General features: G+C 41.2%; 1 protein-coding gene and 1 long non-coding RNA gene across 4 annotated transcripts in view; one reads left to right on the top strand and one right to left on the bottom strand.

The window, feature by feature from the left end:
* Positions 1 to 23193, top strand: part of LOC148352219 (uncharacterized) — a 120243-nt gene extending 97050 nt beyond the window's left edge. The window contains exon 6 of one of the 2 annotated variants that reach the window (XR_015852886.1): positions 23071 to 23193. This is a non-coding gene — a long non-coding RNA (uncharacterized LOC148352219). Of the gene's footprint in view, positions 1 to 19282; positions 20175 to 23070 lie in introns of those variants that run through there. The other variant, XR_015852885.1, reaches the window with a different exon arrangement.
* The window catches only part of aqr (aquarius intron-binding spliceosomal factor), a 73388-nt gene continuing 48549 nt past the window's right edge, over positions 45 to 24883 (bottom strand). The window contains exons 26-36 of one of the 2 annotated variants that reach the window (XM_088354556.1): positions 22552 to 22687; positions 19465 to 19674; positions 14891 to 15028; positions 14755 to 14826; positions 11568 to 11755; positions 11317 to 11488; positions 9336 to 9506; positions 3074 to 3159; positions 2580 to 2754; positions 923 to 1033; positions 45 to 859 (exon numbers count right to left, since the gene is read on the bottom strand). In XM_088354556.1, the coding sequence (XP_088210682.1) occupies positions 620 to 859; positions 923 to 1033; positions 2580 to 2754; positions 3074 to 3159; positions 9336 to 9506; positions 11317 to 11488; positions 11568 to 11755; positions 14755 to 14826; positions 14891 to 15028; positions 19465 to 19674; positions 22552 to 22687 (1699 nt within the window). In that variant the 3' untranslated portion in view covers positions 45 to 619. The remainder of the gene's footprint in view (positions 860 to 922; positions 1034 to 2579; positions 2755 to 3073; positions 3160 to 9335; positions 9507 to 11316; positions 11489 to 11567; positions 11756 to 14754; positions 14827 to 14890; positions 15029 to 19464; positions 19675 to 22551; positions 22688 to 24883) is intronic. The other variant, XM_088354557.1, reaches the window with a different exon arrangement.

Raw genomic sequence — 24883 nt, 5'->3', positions numbered from 1 at the left:
TGTATAGCGGATGGTACACATCATTGACAAATTTGCATTATTCCGTACACGTCTTAAAATGCATCATAAACGTACAGTATGACAGGTATGCTATATTTCATGGTTTTGTCTGTAAGAGCTGGTTGGTTGCTGTTGGGTTTCTGATATAGCAGACCTTGTCTCTCGTTGTCATGGAACTCCATGTGCAGGAATCTTTTGTTCTGAAACCATACTTTCAAATGTGTCATGTTTAGATAGAGCAGGGGTCTTCAACATGGCGCTCCGTAAGGACAGATGAGATGCCTGTTAACAGCTTGGTGGGTCATTGTAATTTTCTAATTCCATAAATTGTTATTGTACTAATCCATATCAAACGGAATACTCTTTGTCTCCAACCTGAGAACTACTATTAATTAATGCAATCAATTTAGAGTTACTTAGTAAGTTTGGCTTGTGTCCTTTAAAAGTTTTGCTCATGATAACAAATTAGGGAACATTTGTTAGTATTCCGTTTTATTATAAAAAAATGACTAGAAAGAAAATTATATCACATTTGGCATTTTTCACTGCTGTAAACTTCTACATAAGTCAGGATTCCGTTATACCAGCAATACCAAACTATCCACATGCTCTTCCCACATTATTGTTCTTTGTTGTCTGCACCCTGCAGTTGGTCCTCAGTCTCTTGATTGCTTTCGGGTGTCTCTGGCACTCCCTGCTCGCCGGCGGCCCCTTCAGCCTGTGTCTGGGCAGAGTCTTTGATCTGCGCCTCTGCTCTTTCCTTTCCACCATCTTGAGTCTCTGTCTCCATAGCTTCGTCCTCTTTCAACTCTGAGCTCTCAGCTGACTCGGCCTGCGGCGGAGGCTTGGCTAGCTGCTGCTTTAGAATATAATTAAAGTCAAGATAAGTACATACAAGATGTCCAGAACTAGTTGGGAGTACCTGTCGGTGCTTCTGCGAAGTTTGCATCATGTGCATATACATGTTGTAGACCATGTTAGTCATCTCTGGCATGTTTTGCACCGCGTGGTCTGGACGGGTTGCAGCCTCTCTCTGGAGAGAAAAAAATAATTGTACGCTAGACAATTCCCGAGGCAATTGTGACAGATCTGGAAGATGATAAAGAGATGTATAACTTGATTGTTTTCTAAATGTTTGCATTTACATGTTACCCTTTTAACTCAGTGAAGTGTATCTGTAATCTTTAATTTGGTTTTGTGGGGGAGACTCCCCCCAGTATTGCCAAGTTCAGTTCAGATGGGCTCATTATTGTTAGCAATAAGGAGATGAATTGTGGAAAGTCCAAACATCACATTCATGGTAATAACATTTTAAATGGGCTCATCTGGAATGCATTGAGCCCATTCATTTTGCTGAGGTACTATAATACCCAGGAAAGTTTCCAAGTGTGTCAATGTCCCACATGAAATTTCACCATTTGGTTTATGATTGAGTCATTAGCATAATTCGTTAAAATGAAGCAGTTATCATTTAAGTGTTAGCATATTTTTCTTAGCAGTTACCATAACTTCTTAAAATGTAGCTATTAGCATGTTACCATCAGCACAATTTTTTTGCATGAAACAGTTAGCACAAAGCTATAACATTGACATTATCATATTTTTTCAGCATTTATCAATTAGCTGTCAGTATGACTCGTTAGCATGTAGCTGTAAGCATTACTTTTTAACATGTATTCATTATCATTTGTTAGAATTTAGCTGTTATTATGACTCATTTGCCCTTTGCTGACAGTGTTTACAGATAGCATGAGCAAGCATAGCATCAGCCTGTCACAGCTAATACTTGGGCTGGCTATGCCAGCCCAACAATCGCTAGTAGTGCATGTAGCTGTTTAGCATTCACCATTTACCCATGGTTAAATTTAATGTGGATCAGTAACACACTCAAACCACCTCTGAAAACTCCCTGGTTACCATGACTACCCATGCATTCCGGATGGAACTCTTTCTCCATTCACTGTTAATGGCTTTTTCCTTGTTTAGTAGTTAATTGTATTTACATGATAACTCGTATCGGTGTAAAAAGCAATAGCACACAATTCTCAATTGGGCCAGAATTTTTGGTATACGAATCGTTGGGCTACTTTAAAAGCTTTGGGAGAAAGAGTCATCACTAATTATATAGATTTGTCAAAATTAGCAAGAAATCACTAATTATCTTTTACTATGTAAGGCAGGTTAGATCCTTTAACCACACAAGTGGTAGGGGTGCCATTCCCCGTCGTGTGTCTTGGGCAAGTACAGCCTGTCCCTATCCTGCACACTCATGATTGCTTACTTCACCAGCTCCAACATGAAAACGACGATAAGATTGTCAACTGAACAATGTAAGTCTTATTTTATCAGTGGTACAGGTTCATTTTTAGGTGTTTTAATGAGTGTTCTAAGCGTTGGCACTCATAATCCCATTGATATCAAGGATAAATACTTCAATTTCCAGTTAGCATGCCTACCTAGCTCAAAACAATGTACAGATACGTACATAGTGTCTTATTCGGGCAAAGACCATGCAATGCAGTGCTCGCTTATGGTAAACAATATTCACTAGGTTAGAATCCATAACAATTGTAACTCACAGGATGCTCCTGGTTGTAGTACTCGTGCGGTCTTATGTGCAGCTGCAGGGGGCGCTCCGCCAGCTGCTTGAAGGCGGGAGTCAGTTCGAAGCAATTCTGGAAGAGCGCCACGCGGCCGAAGATGTAAAGGCCCAGACGGGCTCGGGACATGGCTACCACCAATCGTCTCACGTCCCTGAGAGAAAAAGATGGCGGAACGTTAAAACGCTAATTTGAGCCAAAATCCTACATAGAAACCTGAGATATAAAACATGACCCCACAATCAAACCAATGTATTATCTAGCACATCCTAGTGGTTGAGAAAAATTTTAACGATTAACTATAACTTATCATATAAACCTGTAGTTTTTTAAAATTAGGAGTCAAGACACTTTTAGTCTCCATGGTTTGTATTCTTCCATGTACTTTTAAGCATTTGTTTTGGATTTCCTAACACACTACAGTGACATTTAGTGGTCACATCACGCGCATTGTCCCTTTAATATTTCCTTACCGGAGATGTCCGACAGCTTTGGTCCTAACCAGTGAGAGTATAATGTAATCGTTCTGCTGCCCCTGGAACCTGTCCACTGTCGTCACCTGCAAAAAAAAAACAGAAAACCTGATAAACAACAAGGTTCATACACATTCTTCATGTCCAAGCCATTTTTCCAGTTTGTCCAGTGCCATTAAAAGAAGAAAAACAAGAAAACTGTGTATATATGGGATTTACATAAAGGATTTTTAATCTTGGTTGTGCATTTTTAAGGACAAGATTTTTAGCTCTAGAGTTATTTGCGAATATATTTGTTGCTGAGGTAAATAGGTTTTGGGTAAAAATAGTAATATGCAGCTTCCATTTTCAGTTACAGGAAGGTTCTTCCCATTACATTATACCACTGGGGAAATGCTACCTTCATTTTCTGCCTGACCTATAACTGATACATAATCCTTGCACATTTTATAGTGTCTTGTTTAGGTGGAGTATGCATCTATTCTTTTTAGCGCGATAATGTTGTGCAAACTAATGCCAGCTGCCGTTAATCATGAGGGGAAAAATGCAATGGCAACGTGAAGCCACCTAAGAGCACTGACACTGTTATTTTTAAGCAGACTTGTTGACAAAACATAACAATTTAAAGCATTTACATTTCCTTCAAATTCAAAGATTTCAAGCACCGGTTCAAAACCTGCGACAAACTCTCAGAAAATCCGTTTTCCGCATGCAAAATAAACCGGAGCGTGCTCCAGGATTTTGTTGCAAAAAAGAAAAATCCTCCTGCGGAAATACAAGGAGGCGTCAGCGCTCGAGTGCGAGTGTTATCGCCCCGTGACACACGGTCTTCTCTAAAAGGGATTACCTTTGCAACACTTTTGCCTCTTACCTGGACCTCTGAGACTCAGGAGAGGAGGGGGGGTTACAGGATCATGGCTAAGTTGTTTTTTTTCATGTGTAAAAAAAAAAAAGGGGGGGGGGGGGGGAGAATCCGAGTCAGCCAATTCTCTCAGACACGGTAGTAATCCTGTCACAATACTCGCAAGTCTGACACCAAAAGAGGAAGTGCTACAACGCTTGCAAACAGTTTTGCGTTCTGATATGTATCAGACCAGAAATGGCCAAACTCAACATTGCTTATCAACCCTAATGCCACAATATAATATCCATTCGACTAGACAAGACACTAAACAAATAGTATTTAGCTTGACAGATACACATACCTGTTGTAAGGAAACAGGATGAATCAACCAACCAGACTAATTACCTAGCTAAACCCCCCAAAAAGTGACCTACCAAACAAACAAACTAAGTATGATGGTAACAAATCTAAAAAGCATTTTTTAACCAAGTAGCACACCTGACCAACCGATGATTTATGAACTAATAACATAAATTGACTGACCAAAATGCTTCAACAATTGAACTAGGCAACTGGTATTGATGCTAACAAACCTTAAAGGCATATAATTGAACCAATTTACTCGCCTGACCAACCAACAACCTAATTAAAAAACAACTGATAGACTGACCAGACAACCAACTAGCCAAATTGACAACACACCAACCAACCAAAATGGAACTCATTTACAGCTTATTAACCTATCCAAAAGTATAACTCTAACCAACCAACCAACCAGCCTTACAGTTTATTAACCAATTCAAAATAACAAACTAAACCAACAAAAAATATTCAACAATCCACGTAACCCATGGTTTACATAACTGACTAAAATGAATGAGAAAACCAAGCAAACCAACGACTTCCATCCATCATCTGCACCACTTATCCTCATTAGGGTCGCGGGGGTGCCGGAGCCCATCCCGGCTTTCTTCGGGCAGTGGGCAGGGTACACAGGGACAGACAACTTACTTAGGGACAATTTGCAACCGGCCAATTCACCTGACATGCATGTTTTTGGAATGGGAGAACATGCAAACTCCGCACAGGAAGGCTGGTAGCTAGATTTGAACCCATGGCCTTTAGAACTATACAAGCAGCACACGAACACGCAGCGCTAGATCAATAAGACACATTAGCGCGCATTGAAGCCACCCGGGCCGAGTGGTCAGAGTCAGCCGCCTAGCTAAGGGCAGCGTGACAAGCGCTACGACGCTAACAGAATAGCGACCGCTATTTTCTTTCATTGTCGGAACAGGTGCAGCACCCGAGGCGACGACATGCACGCATAATGGCCGCCTGCACACGGGCCTTGCTGTGACTGCGCTCGACTTGGTCACACAATACCAGCAGAGAAATGTGGGTTTTAAAAGGGAAGGTTTGTTAAAAATGTTTAATAAAATGTATAAAACGAAGGTGAACTTTTTTTAGAGGATCATTACAAAACTTGTCAAATCGATAAATAGCTGTATACAATATCATACTTGTTTATTTAAAAATAAGTTAAAGTAAACAAAATGATATGTTTTAGATTTTAATTAACGTTCTAAAGTAAAACCATACAAAATAACATTTAATGTACTATAATATCATACGTATTTCTCACTTTGGGCAGTAAAAATGATGTACTTTTTATACTGCTTGTTTAATAGTCTTTTTTCACTTTATTAATTTACCTTAATAATAATGTAAAGATATTACATATTATACAAAATTTCTAATACTTATTTTTTGTAATGTACTCAAGTAAAATGATAAAATATTAGTATAATACTTCTTGTATAACATTTGCTTTTTGTTTTACCCTTTTTAAGTATGCCAGGAAAAATACTTTGTAATACACTATTTGTCCACTGCCGTATAATTATAATGAGGTAAAATAACAGGTGCTTATTGTACCAATTGTATAAAAAGAATACTTGTTCTACTACATGTATATATATTCTTTGCACTTTATTTTAACGTATTAAATATTGCACTAATACGATCCCAAAACTGTATGTAACATCCTACATGCCCACATTTCTTGTGTAAATATTGTGTAAATTATAACATTATCTTCTTTGTTCATTTATCTTCTTTGTTTTCTGTTATCCTCACTGTTAAATGTGAACCTGGAGTGCCTGGTCCAATTTCGTTGTCACAATATGTTCAACCCATTTTGTAACAAAAACAATAAAGGTAGATTCTATTCTATTCTAAAGTAAAGCCATGACTTTTCCAGACTAGTGCATCGACGATCCGGGTGATTTTCAAAATAATATTAAAAACATTAAAAAAAAATTAACATTAAAAATAAGAAGTAAATAAGTTTTACGACTGAACGGTCACAAGCTTTTCTGAATTTCCAGCGTGGGTCGTAAAAGGCAATCCAATATTCCCGGAAACGGTGAGCATGTGGGCAGACAAGTGGAACATTATCTTCTCATTGACATTTTCTCCATTTGGTCTTTGAGACGTCATCGGTGACCAGTGGCGCCAAAACTCAGTGAGTGACCATGTACAAACATAGGGAGATTCTGGCAGGCCGCCGGGTTTTAATTGGTCCCGCCAGAGTGTACTAAACTTACATTTATCATTTTGAAAATAAAAATCATGCTGGATATTTGTGTCTCTCAGTCAGAAGAAATCTTGGTCAGTCATACCCTTCCCCCATACATAGTTTTATTGGGTTGATGCGGAATTTGCCCCGCCTGCACTGTGATTAGACGGTTGGGTTAAGTGTGACATTGATGAGTGTCCCATTTTTCACGACTCTCAAAAAAACAAAAAACAAAAAAAACATTTAGTGTCACGTGTTCCACGTAGAAAACCTGCCCAGCGCCTAGTTACAATGCCAGTAAACATGTAAAAACACAGCATTATGGCGTTATAGGAGCAATCACAAAAGCAGTGGGACTGATATTTATCATAAGTGAGGAAAGCAAGAGTGCTGATTTAGATATGCCCACCAATTCTCACTGGCAATCAGGTAAGTTACCCTAGATGTGAAAATGCCATAAAGCGGACTCAGTGGGTTTGATGACTCAACATTTTTTTTCACTCTCCAAGGTCAGATTGACATCGACTATCAACATTGTCTTTTGCAGGCAGTCAGTAACGTAGGTTATCCTAGACGTGAAAATGCCAAAAAACACTGGACATGGCCATTTTTTGGTCAGCTCATTACGACATTGAATATCAATGCCATATTTTACCTGTATTTTGGTTTGTTTGTATCTTAAAATAGTACAGTATCAGCACAGGGGACAACACTTGTTGTTCTTCATCTAATTACAGAACAAGGAAATTATTTCTGGAAGAAACTTCTGTCTTGTTTAGAGGCTTCATGGCCAAATTAAAGCACTTTCAAAGCCATTTTCTTAATTTCTCCAGTACATTTTGGGTCTCTTCACCCGTCTTTCTGGGTTCGACATGCAGGGGGCAAAAAAGCTTCACATGACAACGTTATACAAACTAATGCCGGCTGCAGTTAGTCACAAGGGAATAATAAGCGCAAAAGCCGTCAGCTTGATTGATTTTTCTTGCATGCCCTATCGAGTCAGACTGCCGGGAAACAAATCAAATCCTTTTCCAAGTACATCACCCTGAATTCAAGCACCCGTATGAACCCTGTGTTTACCGTGCATTGTGGGTAGTTCCATGCATAGTTTGCAAGGGGACAACATTTTCTTCCGGAGGGAGCAGATGCCTCAGCCGTCCTCGACCGGGGGGTCTCACAAAATTGTATGGGAAAGCCTGATGTCCGTCCCCTCTCCTCATTGTTTTTTTCCTAGAAGATGCCCCTCCCCCACTCCCCTCCCCCTTATGAGCAGCCTGTCATGAGGAAGGCATCAGATGAGAGGCGGCCGGACATTTAGCATGACCAAGCACAACTGGCGAGTGGCTGTCAGGACCGAACGCCGGCAGAAAAAAAAGACAAAAGGAGGAGATGACAGTCACGGGAATGCTGACGGAAGCTGTCCAGGTCGCGTGGCGCCCTTATAGCGCGGGGAAGAAAATGGCATCCCATCGAGCGCTACATATCAAATGCCACTATGTCAGATTCACATAACCACCAGTCCTAGGAGCTCCTTTTCAGCCGTTCCCCCACATCAAACAAATAGGACTACTTTTCATTGTTGGCAAAAGAAGCCCCCTGATACAGTATCTTTATCATCTGGTCGCCGTACCTTTTCACTTTAAAGCAACATGAGCCAGACCTCGCTTTGAGATGTGACAAGACCAATACTATATCCCAAGTTCCTGGGGAAAAACCTAACCTTATACTCAATACCCTTGTTTAAAAACATATTTTGAAACCCAAAATGTGTTGTTAACCCATAAAACTAAACAAACTCTACACCTATCTACAGTAAAACCTCAAGACCTGGACTGAAATCCTACTTTTAGTTTATACCCCCAATTTTAAACCCTACACCTGGGTTTGATACACTAATCTGAAACACAAATTGTGGAATAAAACTTTAGAAGTAGACTAAAACCTTACTCCAATTTTAAAAAAATATACCTAGTTTAAACTCCTTCTCTTATCTGAAGGCTTCTCTCTCAGTCTTCCTCATGCCATGAGGCTCTTTAACTCCACCTGGGGGAGTAAAAGCCCAAATTAAACCCCAGCCCCACATTTGCTCATTACCCTATTTTTATGACAGTGTGTATTTTCCGTATCACTATTTAAATACTCTATATCAACACGTTATATTGGGTATTTTGGTATTCTATATCTTTATTTTATTATTTTATTTTTCAACACACGGATACTGCTGGAAGTGTAAATTTCCCTACCGGGATGAATACAGGATCTATCTAAAAGTCCAAAATTCACTGATGTCTTATCTCCTGTCATTGAGTGTTAAGGAATGTTAAAACGGAAAGCCTTTGGCTGCAAAACACCAGATGCCATTCTTCTCCCATTTTGTATACGTCATGTGTTTTCTGTCATCAACCAGACTATTACTTCACACAGCAGCTAAAATCTTAGCCCTACCCACACCCAACCTCTCAGAATTATATAACAAGTCCATCCCCCAAAAGTACAGATATCACTCACCCATTCCACCACTATTTCATCCTGCTACTGTCTAGGAGCAGATACAGGACACGAAGGAAAAGCCTGATCCCCTACACCATCACCTTGCTTATTTCTTAGGCCCCGGTTACAGTCGATGGAGGTGAATTTAAATAAATCTATCTCATCTAAATCTGACCATTCCGGACAGCTATTACAAAGACGAGCACGTATTTACTACTGCGCTGATAGAAAAAAACAATGAGAGCTGTGTGGCTTGAAACGTGAGCCCTATATTTCGAGACGCCAGGGCAACCCTACAGCGGAGAATAGTGCCAGATTGATCCCGAAAGGAGAAAGACTCCCCTTACCTTGCTCGGTTGTCCGAAAAAGTGGTTGTTGGCGCATCTCTGGTTGATGACGTCCCGGATGAGATGCTTCTGCCCGTTGTAGGTGGTGAGGATGCTGATGCGCTCGGCCGGGTAGCCCAAAAGTCGCATGTACATGAAGAGGGCCACGCAATATTCCGCCTCTGCCAGGTTCTGATTGGTTGAAAATATCCGAATTACAGGACAGATTGTTTTTAGGAATGCAATCAACACTTCTGCGGTTTGTTTTCCTTTTCCCAATAAAAAGGAAATCCGTTTTTCCACACGACACTATTGAAATAACGCATCTGGCTTTTCTTTTTTTTTTCCCTTTACATTTCCAACATTCCGTCCTCGGCCGAGACAGAAAGCAGACGTGACTTCCCTAAGTTCATTTCAACTAAACTAATTAGAGAACATCCTCTCAAAGAAAGAAAAAGAAGCCACTAGCAAGGAGAGGCCGGCCAATCCATTATTCATGATGGGTTCTCCCGTCTTTGCTAATTCTTGCCGCAGACTCATCAACACTTTCCGAGCCGCAGTCACACCCGCAACGCTGCGACACGCTTTTTTCACCGTACGCTTGCTCGCTTTAAAGCGACAGTGTGTCAATTGGGGCGACTCCTAGTGGTTTGAAAATACTACAATTGTTTCAGTAAAACGCCATCGACTCAAATACTGAGCAAAAACACATGTAATGTATGTCCCAGCGATGCTTTTAGCACTTAATGGACACACACAGTTGAGTCCTGAATATGATGGTTGCCAAAGTCCCGTCATTTAGGCATATTTCACTATTTTCCTTCTCTAGCCACTCATGTTAGCCCCTTGGCTCTAGGCTATGACTTGCAGCTATCGTTAGTTTCTCTTGCTCCATCCTTCAGTGTCATTCATCTTTCAAAGCTGGTCATGCGAGGGGGACGTTGCCGGGTCTCGAGATTCAGCCATTTTTAACCAAGGTTTCCTCCTCTAGCCATTCATGTTAGCCACTTCGCAGCAGATTACGACTTGCTGCTAACCGTAATTGTTGGCTATTTCTCCTTCAGTGTCACTCGCCATTCACAGCTGCTCATGTGAGCAAACATCAAATGAGTCTAGTACTTTTTTCTTCACTGTTTTCTCTTCTAACCACTCATTTGAGCAAATTGGCTGCAGCCAGTATTGTCTTTGTTAGATGCTCCCTACTATTTGCAATATATTGTTACTAACCTTTTTTAGTAGCTTCTCCCGCTTGCTGCAAAAGTTAGCCACTTATGCCAGCTCTGACCAACTCCAGCTATCGGCTCTCTTCAGCCGCTCCGGGTGATAAAATTTTGCCCACCCAAAAAAATATGGTAGTAAGCTTTTACCAATAGGTATCCTTTGGGCTTCTATAGCGAGTGTTCTTTACATGTAGAGGTTCTTATGGGTAGATTGTTACACACTGTCACTTTAAGAGTCGCGTGCGATATCAGTAAAACATGAGCTGGTCATTTCATGCTTCTCTTAATTACAGAGGACAGTCATGAGCAGACAGTTTCCCGACCTTGGCCACGCAAGGTCGTTTGAAACCCGAGGTAGATGATGCAAAGGGGATTTAAGGACACGTCCAGAAAGAGTCAAAGTCATTTGTTGGCGGTATCAAACTTCCTCCATTTTTACTGCACTTTTTTGAACCGAGAGTTATGAAATCAAGAAAACTACCAAGCACTTAGAACTTAAGAAATGAAACCCAATTATGTTTTAAAGTGACAGTGCGTAATACAGGTCGTTGTAGTTTACATTGGAGTTTTATTCACACAGAGCCGCTTACAATGACAATAGCAGCTTGCCATAGCCTGCAGGCAAGTGGGTAACATGAGTGGCTGGAGAAGAAAAGTGTAGAAAAAAAAGCAGGGGTTGGTCAGAACTGATCTGTGCAGCTAACTATCAGCTAGGGCATTTAAAGAATACAATTCAACATAAATGTAGAAATAGAATATTTGACTAGAAACCAAGTACCGACCTGGTAGAAGTAAGGGTTGGGCTCGGACTCCCCCACGCCGTTGAAGTCCTCCACGTTGACCAGCTGGAAGTCGTACGCGAGGCCCGGGTTGGGCACCTGAAACTCGGGCCGCTGCTGCACGTGGGGCAGGTTGCCCAGTTGCTTGTAGCGCCAGTTGTACAAATTGCACAGGCTGGAAACGGAGAGGGGGCTAGCGTTAGCGAAGGCGGGTTAGCCCGAGGGCGCTAAGGAGGCTATCGTCACGGCGCTACCTGGCGCGCGCTCGTCCTTGGGCGTCCAAGTCGACGGTGGGCACGCCCAGGCGCACAAATCGCGTGAAGAGCGACTGCTCCATGTTGGAATATTTCTGGAAGGCCATGTTCTTGATGACGGGCGGCAACTGGTGGTGGTCGCCGATCATGATCCAACGTTTGAGACGGCTGAAACCGTCCTCGGGGTTCTGGAACCAAAACGCTTTTGTTTGATTCCGGATCTTCTTAAAAGCCTTTGACGTTTATGTCATTATGTCAATTATCCTCGTGTAAGCTAACCTTTGTATCCGTTAACCTTGAGTTAGTCAAACGTGTTGGTGAACTTCACTATCGTTACATTTTTAAGTGAGTTAACATCTGTGTTAGTGAACCCCGGTCTTAATTAATTTTGTGTTGGTAAACGTTGTGTTCGTTAACCTTTGTTTTAGTTAACACTGCTCTTAGTCGTGTCTGAAACTCGTGAGAAAAAGTTAGTGGACACCCAGGCAGACAACACTGAAAAGTTGCCTGCCTCATTTTTCACAACTTGATACACACAAAAAAAAAACAACAACATTGTTGTAAAGTATTAAGGATTGATAATCAGAATATATAACAAAACAACACTTTAAAATGAAGTTTATTATAAATTTCAGTTTGTACCCGTATTTACTTGTCTTCATTCATACAATGTTTGTGTTGCGTGGTCTGCTACAAGCCACGTAAACTCCTCTTTCCACGATGCTTTTCATGTACGTTTACATTTTGTAGCGTCATCTATTTTGTCAGCTTCTTTTGAATCTTTCTTCTGGGGCTTAGGTTCTGGCTTGATTCCTAACCACTTCTCCATTTTTCTTGTGTTCTCTGTGCGTCTACTTTGGACAATGATATGCAAATACAAAACCTTATAATGCTCGGGAAAGTCCGGAAGCACGTCGTTATTCGATCCGGGCTTCCGATTGGCTGCAGAGTATGCAAATTGCCAAACGAACCGAAATTTCCGAACCGAACGAAGATTTCGAAATTGGAAAAAAGCAAACTTTTGATTTGAAAATCAGGCGGAGACATTTTGTAAGTTGTACGCCCGACGTATAAGATGCACGCCCCAGGCCTCCAGGCAAACGTTATTTCAGACACTGCTCCTAGTTCATATTGCTTTGGTTAATATTGTGTTAGTTGAGCTATGTCTTGTTTAAGTTTGTGTTAGTTAACGTTGTGTTCAGTGACTTTCGTGTTAGTAAACCTTCGGGTCAGTTAACATTTATGTTAGTTAACCATAGTGGACATTTCAGTTAATTTTGGGTAAGTGCTTGGCAAATAAACCAATGAATCAATTTTAAAACAGACAATCTGAAAAACTGGCTCAATAGTAAAACCCAGAGTATTTAAGAGTGTTACCTGACTTGGTAAAAGCTTATGTCACATTTTCTTTTATGCTAGGCTGCCGTTGACGACGATAGACATTCGGGATATTTTTCTGAATCGGGAGAGATAATAATCACTAACTTGTGGTTTGAGGCATTAACGGACACAATAAAGACATGGTTTAAACATTTTCACAAGACATGAGTGTCACATTTTAATCGATTAAATAGGGACCGTTTTCTAGAAGTTTTTTTTTTCCCAATCAAAACAACTCGATTGGTCATAGAACGCTTTTATTTTTTTTGCCTATTTTGTGTCGTTGCCGTGGTTTCTCCGGTTGTCAAGTCCGGCTCATTAGCCAAGAAACTGCGAACGGCACGGAAAGGGCCGACGCGCTCCGCGGCGGTTGTTACTGGGGCCGGCGATCTTAACGATCTCGTCCGCAAACAGACGTTAGCGCGGGCAATTAGGCGCAATCTGCAAAGACAAGCGTCATTACTCTGCCCGCCGCTCGCTCGTCCGTCAAGACGTAATGAGAACGCCGTCGGAAGGAAACAAGACCCCGGTATAGAAAAATACAACAGCCCCCTCCCGGGATACGACATAAATCCTTACTGAGCTGGGATCGCAAAGTGAAATTGTCGTATAATGGGATAGAAAGCTACGCTAATTAGCGCTAACCCCTGAGTGCCTCAACTAAAAACAAATGATAAATACTTGTGTGTAATATATACGTTTTGGATTAAATAAGCTTGAAAATGCATATTAATGTAAAAGAAAAATGACATTTCATTTGCTGTATGTATTATTGCTAACATGCACCCTCATTTTTATCAAAAATCTTGTATACGATTTTGTTTCACTTTGTGGCAAAGGTTGTTAATCACGTGCAACCACAATTAAAATCATGGATTAAATCAGATTTATTATCAGATGCACCAAATACTTGTTTCATTGTGTTTTGGGGTTTATTCATATCAACTTTCTTTTTTCTGTTCGTGACAAAAATAGTGTGGTAATGAGATATAATGTAATGCCTTTTTGTATGTTAGCTATATCACTGGTGATCTAATGGTTGGGAATCGGTGCTCTCGGCGTGACGCCGGTTCGATTCTCGTTGCATCGAATGTTTTTGGTGGTCAGTAATTTCAACTCATACGGCAATATACTACCCGAAAACCTTGTTTAAAACGCACACCCTAACTTTGTGTTATTTTTAGTACGTTATTCACGAATACATAAGGTACTTTTAGTGCGACTTGACCTGGTCAAGCGGAGTAGCGTGTGGATGCGGAAGGATAAGAGACGCAGCAAACTCAAAATGAAATAGATTTTAAAAGTTCCACTTGCGAGGAATGTCATACCCTTAGAAGGTTTCTTAGCTTTAATCACCCCCATATTCTTTAATAATAGTCCTGATCCTTGATTGGTTACAGCCATGCATCTTAGCAAAGGTTGCAATTTGTGTTCTTCATTTCCATGGTTATCATGTTAATGAGTCTCCTTTAAGCATCACTTCAAGCATTGTACAAAAAATACAGTATTCTATCACCAACACGCAGTCTTTAGTTAAACGTGACTGAATGAAGAGGAAGGCATTGTGGGAGGTAGTTCTGCCATTGGCATATCAGCACCTTAGAGATGCTGTGTCGCAGAACGATAGCAGGCTAGCATCTTATATGTGGTCAACCAATAACTGAAATGCATCTTACAGACGTAACAAAGTTGGGCCACGTGAAATATTGGTTGCTGATGTCGTATAGAGGGGGTTGAAAAAAAATCTTAATTCAGACCGTAAAGTGAACCCATCATAAGGTGGAGTCACCCCAGGGATTTACGATACCTGCAAGAGGAGCGGGATGAAGGTCTCGATCTCCAGAATCTGAGCGGCTTCCTCCATCAGGATGTTGTCATACTGGCGAGCGCAAAGAAGCGAGTCAATAAAGCCCGAAAGAGGAAAAAAAATTGAGGAGAGTGACCTTGAATCCCAGCTCCACAAGGTCGTGGCGTTTGAGGGCGGCGTGCGTGCAGGTCATGGCGATGATTTTGGCTTCCTTCACCAGAAGGTACTTGGTGCGGTCCAGTCCGCTGCGGAGAAGCTCGAAGGCTCGGAACTCCTAAGGGGAAAATATAGAAGAGGATTCGATATTAGACGATTCGTGAAGGGCATTCTTGGTTTTCATGGGAATTATTCTTAGACACAGGTGTCAAACAGGCGGCCCGCGGGCCAGATCAGGCCCGCTAAGGGATTGAATCCGGCCCGCGAGACAACACTCAGAGAAGCACAAGAGAAAAACAAGCTGCAGGTTGAAATATGTCAACTTGATGTTGCCAAAGCCAGGTGCCTCGAACAAAGACACTGTACTTGTATTTATTTTTCTCTCTCTCTCTCTCTCTCTCTCTCTCTCTCTTTTCCACCCCTTTTCTCCCACTCTCTCCGTCTCTTTCACTCTCTGTCTTTCTTTTTCTCTTTCTTTGTTGCTCTTTGTCTCTTTCTCTCTCTGTGTCATTAAACCTCTTATGCTTTAACTTCCTTTTTTTCCTTTTCTCTCTTTTCTCTTTCTCTCTTCCTACCCTTCGCACTTTCTTTTCTCTTTTCTCTCCTTCTGTCTTTCTATTTCTCTATGGATTTCTTTCTTCCTCTCCCTTTCTTTTCCCTCTCTCACGACTTTTTTCTTTTGTTTCTTACGCTCTCTCAGTCTCTCTTTTTCTTCCTTTGTCCCGCCCTCTCTCCTTTTCCCTCCCTCTTTCTATTATTTCTTTATCTCTCTTTTTCTTTCTCTTTAATCTACTAGTGGGCAGGACGGCGGCGCAGTGGTTAGCGCGTGTGCGGCACAGTTCTAAGGTCTTGGGAACCTCCTGTGCGGGTTCAAATCTAGCTACCGGACTTACTGTGCGGAGTTTGTATGTTCTCCCCGTGCTTGCGTGGGTTTCCTCCGGGCACTCCGGTTTCCTCCCACATTCCAAAGACATGCATTTCAGGTGGATTGGCCGGTCCAAATTGTCCCTAGGTGTGAATGAGCGAGCGAGTTGTCTGTCCCTGTGTGCCCTGCGATTGGCTGGCAACCAGTTCAGGGTGTCCCCTGCCCACTGCCTGATGATTGCTAGGATGGGCTCCAGCACCCCCGCGACCCTACTGAGGATAAGCGGTGCAGCTAATGAGATGAGATGAGATAATCTACTAGTCCGGCCCCCGACAGAATGTTTGTTCTATCGTGTGGCCCCCCGAGTTAAAATGAGTTTGACACCCCTGTTCTTAAGTGTGCAAAATTTTTTTTGGGTGGGAGGCGGGAGTTGATTTATTTGAGCGCATTTAAAAGAGTACTTTTTTTTTGTTTATCGATCTATAAAGTGTTTGATTTGGATAAAATGTATCCAATATATAAAGGGTGATTTTTTCAAATCAACTGTTCTATAGTGGCAGCATGGTGCCACAGTGGTTAGCGCGTGTGCAGCACAGTTCTGAGGTCATGAGATTGAAACTTCCTATGTGGAGTTTGCACGTTCTCCCTGTGCTTGCGTGGGTTTCCTCCCACATTCCAAACACATGCATGTCAGGTTGATTGGCCGGTCCGAATTGTCCCTTGGTGTGAATGAGTGAGTGAGTGAGTGAGTTGTTTGTGATTGGCTGGCAACCAGTTGAGGGTGTCCCCTGCCCACTGCCTGAAGATAGCTGGGATGGGCTCCAGCACCCCTGTGACCCTGCTGTGGATAAGCGTTGCGGATAATGGATGGATGGATGTTCTATAGTGTGAACGTTTGCCTTTTTGGAGGGATATTCTATATACGATCTATAAAAAGTTTTTTTTCAAGTGAATTGTTCCTAAGCACGAGAAAAAGACATGTTTAAAATCTTATTTTGTTTAGGGACATTTGTAATAATGTTTAGTTTTGCTTTTCAACATCAATGATCTTAAGGGTACTTTTATGCAATTCATAAACAATATTTTTCAAGTGAATTGTCGCAAAGCATTTTATTTGTATTTTTCAAATGTATTTTCTAAACATTGAAAGTAAGACTTCATTTATTTTTTGGAGGATACATGGAATCACATTTATAAAGGGCATTTACTTTTTTGATGAGTACTTCAAAAGCATGTAAAGAAGTCAGATTCTTTTGTGGGGAAAAGTACATCTTTTATTAATAAATCATATTTTTAAAATTGATTGTTTTAGAGTTTAAAAATAAGTCTTGATTTTTTTAATTATTCTTTAGGATACATTTTATGATACGTAAAGTTTTTCAACGCGATTGTTCTAAAGCATGAGAATAAGTCTTGATTATATTATGTCTTTATTAAATTGAGTGTGTAAATAATGCAAAAATAAAAAAAATCTATAAAATCTTTACATACTTTAATGGAACGAAAAAATGACCATCAAAACAAAGCATGTTGGGATATGACCAAAATGCATTTTTTTGACCAGGCAGGGCTGAGAAAAAAAAGGATGAAGTCTCAGGGGTTTTGATGTCTTAATGGACCCCCCTGGCGCGATACCATCGCGATGCCGGCCCGAGATAAAGAGCGAGAGAGTGGCCGATCTCGTTACCAGACGGAAATCGAACCTGAACGGACCGAAGGCGATGCGGAAGGGGCGTGGCGCGCGCCACATCTCGCTCTTGCGTATTTAATGAGACCCTATTTTCTTTTAAATATCACGGCGATCCCAAGCTCAGATGTCGACGAGGTCTACAAGATAAGAGGCGAAATAAGACAATTCCGGCGGGTGAGGATGAAGGAGGAAGGGGAGGGGCTTAAGGTCAGACGAATCAAGGTCGCCGGGCATGTTGGGTAATTTACCTGCAGTCAATAACGCCTTTATTGCTTTCTCCTCGCTGCGCTCATCAATCTGATACGTGATATCGCCGCAAGAATACGCGGCGAGCTAAGAAGAAGTGAGAACGAGAAAAAAGACAGCCCACCGTGGAAGTTACAATGGATGGGGGATAAAACTGTCCTCATTAAAACTAAAGGACCAAAATGTTAGCTTACCTCCATGTTATCATTTCCTTCAATGTAGTCATTCTTATTTTATTCTAAATTCCACTTTCACTTAAAAAAATGTGCAATAAATGATGTCATAAGGATTCCAATTTTTTCCATTCAATATCGATAAAATCCTGCCTTTGGAGACCGATATCAATATTTATTTTTTTAACTACATGCTTTATTTAAATGCGCTCCAGTGCCACACGCAGACAGTGAGAATACACGACCAAGTTGTAATATTACTCCTACAGAAAAACCAAATACGAGAAACAAGAGTACTTCATTCCTTGTTTTAACTGCATGCTCTATTAAGAAGCTTCACGCAGATTATGGTGAAGTAGAGAGGACACACGACCAATAATGCTACTACTTATAAAGTTTATCCAAATATGAAGAACATCAATACTTCATTTAAGTGCATGCTATATTTAAGAGCTCCCCGTGTATCCCACACATTACAAAGCGGGAGGGAGGAGACACAACCAATGTGTGCTATTATTTTTATAGAAAGTACATGAATGAGAAAAATAAGACTGCATGGCACTGCATGCCATATATAGAAGCTCAGAGCTCTCTGGTGCTTCACACACATTACGGCAAGGTAAAAAGGACACACAAACAAGTTGTGCTACTGCTTGAATAGAAAGCACACACGAGGAACATGAGCGATTTGAATATTTTGTTTAACTGCATGCTATATTTAAAAGTGTTCCGGTGCCTAGTACATATAGGGGAGGTAGGGAGGAGACACGACCAAGTTGTGCTACTGCTTGAATAAAGGGCACACATATGATCAACATGAGTGATTCGAATATTTTGTTTAAGAACATGATATATTTGGAAGCCTTCTAGGGCCTGCCCTAGTGCATATGAGGGTGGTAGAGAGGAGACACGACCAAGTTGTGCTACTGCTTGAATATAAAGCACACATACGAGGAACATGAGTAAATCAAATATTTTATCTAAGAACATGATATATTTGGAAGCCTTCCAGGGCCTAGCGCATATGAGGGAGGTAGAGAGGAGACACGACCAAGTTGTGCTACTGCTTGATAGAAAGCATACATACGGGAAACATGAGCGATTCGAATATTTTGTTTAACTGCATGCTATATTTAAAAGCGTTCCGGTGCCTAGTACATATAGGGGAGGTAGGGAGGAGACACGACCATGTTGTGCCACTACTTTGGCAGAAAATTGATTGAATATTATCTTGTGGCTGATTAAGTCAAGTCAAGTCATTTTTATTTGTATAGCCCTAAATCACGAAGAGTCTCAACAAGTCTTTACTTTCTATCGTGCCGATAATTGCGACGACGTATCGTGCCGTTATCGGTTTAATAAGCAATCGTGTGCATCACTAACGGTCATATTTTGCAGGTTCCATGCACGGGCGCTATTTCAAGCCTGACGAGTTTATCGGCGCGTCAATACGATCTACCGACGATTTCCAGTATCCGAATCGGCGTCACCGTCGATTACAATGACGTCCGTTAGCGGTTTCCGCGGCCGTAATTGCCCTTCTATAAATAACGGCGCCCTCCCCGGCGCGACCTTCTTACCTCCAGCTGAGTAAATATCTTCTTGATGTGTCGGAAGCAGCCCTCGGCGATGTCCATGTCCTCCTCGTAGGAGCGGCCCTTGAAAACGGGCTGGGGGGCGTTGGAGAAGTACTTGTGGAAGGGGAAGAGCGCCGCCACCGCCGCCACCTCCGGCTCGCTGCCCTGCTTGGGCTTGACTTTGCTCAGGTACTCCTCCCATCGGGAGATCACCTGTTGGTGTGGAAAAAGGACAGTTCCAGGGTTCCTAAACTCAAGCAGTTTTTAAGTTTTCAAAGCCAATTTTCCACTTTCGCCAGTCGTTGGGTCCAAAACGACCACTTAAGTGTGGGAGAGCTAAGAAAATATTGGCTAATCGTAGAAGGAAATTCAGGCAAAGACTTTTTGAGTTCTCTAGACAACTGCAGTTGGAGAAGGGAGCTTTCGACTCAAAGGATAAACTCCTTCTGACGCCCCCCTCCATGTGCGCCGTGTTTAATTGCAGTCACAAGTGTGGAATGTTTGAGACAAAGCGAAAACGACCAATCCTCCCTGGACAGTTGTGGGGGTGGTGAGAAACAAAGACAGGAAGACTCGGTAACGCCAAAAGAGAACATGGAACTGATTTAGAAATACACACCTTTGAGCAAATACATTTAAGCCTACTTCACACCAGTAACACTAGAAGAAGAAATCCAGTGTGAATGAATCCGCTGCCCTTTTGTTTGAGGTCACTGAGCGCTCCTCAAATTAATCCGCAGTCTTCACAACCCTAAATGTATCTGCGATTTACTATTGTCATTGTCAATCTTGAGTCTGGAATTATCAAGACATACGATTTTCTAGATCTTAAGTAAATAACAAATATATGTGTGGATCTGAACAATACGTGTGTAAATATATTTCCCCATATAACAAACCCCTTTCCAGCCTACATCATCACCAAAACAGTGGTAATAGCAGCACAAGTTTGAATAGAGTCAGGGAAGATTCGTTTAGTGAGTTATCTTTTTAGAGTAACAATTTACAAACACAACATGCCCAGCAGTTATTTATACAGACGGAGCTTGTGTTCAAATAATTGAATGTACTGAGAACATCATTAGGAATATCTGCGTTTGAGGTCCCCGTTTCATATCCGTGGCGATCGGGTTTAGTTTGCCAAATGCAAAGACTGCTAAAGGAATGTCATTGCAAAGCAAAGCCACCAGAGCAGTGGCAGCGTCATTTAGAAGCAGGCTCGTTTTATTTTTCATTCGATGCATCGACTGCCGAGAAAAATGGCAAACATTTCAAGCATTTGCAAGCAATACACCCAAAATGCAAGCACTTTTCAAACCTGGAAAATACATCATTCAAATTCAAGCACCTAAATGAACCCTGTATTTCGTCCCTACAGACCGCGAAAGGGGGTGTTTTTGGTTTGTGTCAGAGCGTCATGAGAATAGATATTTTATTGGCTAAATTACCTCCGGCAATATTTTTATCTTACTTTTGAAATCTCATAAGATACGTAGAGACCTAGCAAGCGATACGATACTGTATTTTTCTATTGTATTTACTTGCTGTGTCGAAAAGCAAAAACAAGATAACTATTGAATTGAATCTTGCAATTATCAAAAATACAATGAGGGCACACACGCTTTTGACATTCATTTGCATGGCTGGAACCAATCAATAATTGGGACCATCATCAACAATAAGGAACCAATTACAGAAATCACACCTTCAAAGGGCATGACTGGAAGGCATAAAACCAGTTTAATTTGATGACGCTGTCTACTCCCCCTCTGCATCCACGCACCAGCTCAAGTCACGTCACACCCAAGGTAGATCAAATTAGCTTTTACTTGTAAATTAATGTATACTGTTATCTAATCATTCAGACATATATTACCTATACATTACAAGTAATACCTACTATATACATAAAATACCAGGGGTCTTCAATGTGGTTCTCGTGGGCACCAGATAGCCCCCGAAGAAGACCCGAGTAGCCCTTACGGACTGGTTCTGAAAATAGCTAACCAGGGATATGTTATTGCAACTTTTTGGGGGGAACTTGATTTCTCACTGGCATGATGTTTTAGTTCTTGACAGAGCTTATTTGAACCCTAAATCTGGCACTTTACACTAATCAGTGAAAGGTTGAATTCCACTAATCCCCTGGAACTGAAATGCAGCAAAACAATAAACAATCTCTGTGGAGATTTTTAATCGAAATGATTTTCTCCCGCAGGGTATGCAGTGCAAGACATCGCGAGTCCGGCGATAATTAGGTGCTAGATATAAACACTAAAGTTGAACGCAGTCTCACTCGCTCCGGGGCGGTTATTTGCGGTGTAACGCGGCAACAAGCCAGTGAGGAGAAGGCGTCAAATAGAAAGGATTACAAATACTTTGATGGGGGACAGTTAACGCACACCTGTTCTCAAGTTTTGCCGTGTCATTTATGGACCACACCTGTCAACAGTTAATGCTTATGGATGCACGATAACCGTTTCATTTTTCCTTGTCTTGATACCGATAACCAATGAAATCCTGCCGATGGAGACTGATGCCGATTAAGAAAATACATAAAAAAAGTTAATTGAAAAAGTCCTCCAGTGCCTCGCACACGTTACAGAGATGTACAGAGGAGACACAACTAAGTTGTGCTACGACTTCTACAGATGATCAAAATATGAAAAACATAAATGCTTAGAATATCGTTTTTTAAAATGCATCCTATATTTAGAAGCTCTCCAAGTTCTCATGCACATTGAGAAGAGGTCTAGAAGAGACACGACCAAGTTGTGCTACTACTTCTACAGAATATCAAAATATGAGGAACATAAATCCTCAGAATCTTTTACTTGTTTCAAACTGCGTGCTATATTTCGAAGCTCTCCGGCGCCTCACACTTATTACGTACAGATAGAGAGGGGACACGACCATGTTGTGCTACTACCTCTACAGGAAATCTCAATATGAAAAACATAAATCCTTAAGAGTTTTTGTTTTTTAATCGCATGCTATATTTCAAAGCTCTCTGGTGCCTCATACTCATTACATACTGGTAGAGAGGAGACACGACCAAGTTGTGCTACCAAGAAAAGAGTAAGAGCATACCTGGTAAAGGTAGAAGTGTCCCGCAGTTTCGCAGGTGTAGGACACGTCCCCGGGGACGCCCAAGCTCTCCTGAAACCTCCCCACTTCGGTCAGCAGCTCCAGTCGACGGGCCAGCACGTAGTTTACGCGGCCGTACCTGCAATAACATTGGATTTATTTTTTTTTAATTACGTTTTTTTGTTACTATTTAACTCAAAGTTGTATTCATTTATTATCATATATGTATACACATACATTATTCGTCTTCGCTGTTATGTGAAAAAGACCAACCATTTCTTTACATAGTCATCATTCTACAACTACAAAAAACATAAAAACTACAATGAAGAACTTGTATAATGATGATGATGGTGATAATTGTGTTATTTTCTTATTTCTGTTATTCTGCCATATAGAAAATCGTACAGTATAATTATACAAACCTCCCTTTGTAATGCTATCCATTTTTTAACTTGCATTATTTCTTTTTAAAAGGGCGAGTGTTTAATATCCATTATCTGTACCGCTTATCCTCATTAGGGTCGCGGGGGCGCTGGAGCCCATCCCAGCCATCCTTGGGCAGTGGGCAGGGGACACCCTGAACTGGTTGCCAGCCAGAGACAGACAACTCACTCGCTCATTTACACCTAACGACAATTCGGAACTGGCCAATTAATGTGGAAGGAAACCACGCAAGCACGGGGAGAACATGCAAACTCGACCTCAGAACTGTGCCGCACACGCGCTAACCACGGCGCCGCCTTGCTGCCCCCAGTGTGTAATATATGATCACTATATTCTGTGTTATTGTGTAGTGAACTAAAGATGAGTGCTACAAAGCACAAGGAGAAATAGCCACCACAGAGTTTAAAAATGCCCAAACGGCGTCATTTTTCGTAATTTTCCGCAGCGTTTCGCAAGGTTTGTACTTTTTGTTGGCAACATGGCAGACAATGATGTCAGCTTCCTCTAGGTGAGCTTCATGTTAATATAAAACGAATACACATTTTTTGGCATATGAGCAGTTTCAAAAAGCACGTTTTTACATGACTGAAGTTTTGAAAATAGTTAAATCATGTAATTATTTCCTAAACATGTTAAACACACTACTGTATTCTTTCATTTTTATAAATCTTTTCCTTTTCGAATTCTACCCAATTACTAATTATCGTTTGTGTCAGCCTGCCGTCTATCCAGTGCAAACGCTTTATGAATAATGATCTCAAAAATATTAACTCTCATGGGGTGTTAACAGGACAATTTGTAATATATAGTGCCTCTGCTTTGTGGTACAAAAACAACTTTCATTCAGCTAAATAAAAAAAATGATTTGAATACTAATCAAAATAATCTGAACAACCAAACTGATGTGATCTGCACTGCTTATCCTCATTAGGGTCGCGAGGGTGCTGGAGTGGGCAGGGGAATATAGAAATGTATGAATAAATACGTACTTACGAATAGATGCCGTTTAAGTAAATGAACACATGCAATAATGATTTGCCCTTGTGTAGGTTTTAGATCAGGGGACGGTGTCATAATAGTCTGTGGTTTGCAATAATCTGTGGTCTGTGCAGCCCTTTGAGACTCTTTGTGATTAAGAGCTGAACAAATAAACATGACTTGACTTAACATTGATTTTTATATATATATATATATATATATATATATATATGGATAATTGATATCCAAGTGGCATGATGTTTTAGTGCTCAACTAGAGCAGGGGTCGGGAACCTATATACTGTATGGCTCTTTTCGCGAGTCCCTATGGCCTCGGTGACAAAATGCTACTCTTGCAAAATTCCCCCGAAACGTTTCTAGTTCGCTTAAGGTCGAGTCTGGTGCGTGCAATATATAAAGGGCACAGTTTGGTCTACAGTTTACAGTCAAGGTGTCACACCAAAGAGAAAAAAAAACACTTTTGTCCGGAGAGCGGGTTTTGTCTTAAAATTTATGGTGCGGCTTGAATATATGTATATTTATATATAAATATTAGATAATGCATTTTTGGGTTAAAAAGGTTCCCGGTTCTTGCTTTAGATAATACACAGAACCACTTTAGGAATATAAGACCAATAGTTTATTCCGAAAATGCGTTTCCAAACACGCAGTCCTTGAATTGCGCGTACGTGTTCAGCTTTTTGCAGCTGATTAGTGCAAACTCGACGCAATCAGAGAGCTCCATTAGGTCCACAGACAGGAAGTAGGGGAGGGCTTTATACAGGTTGCTCTATTTTTAGACGGCGTGCAGCGGTCCCCGGTCAGCACATGACAAAAAAACAAAGTGACCTTGATGCCCGGGAGGACTGACCTGTGATGCGGCTGCTCTCAAGCACACCCCACCCTCACCC

This window comes from Urocampus carinirostris, chromosome 15 (assembly GCF_059441175.1).
Source record: "Urocampus carinirostris isolate Australia breed hairy pipefish chromosome 15, RoL_Ucar_1.0, whole genome shotgun sequence".
NCBI classification, from domain to species: domain Eukaryota; kingdom Metazoa; phylum Chordata; class Actinopteri; order Syngnathiformes; family Syngnathidae; genus Urocampus; species Urocampus carinirostris.
The sequence above is the reverse complement of the archived record's forward strand: the minus strand, read 5'-3'. Positions and strand labels throughout refer to the sequence as shown.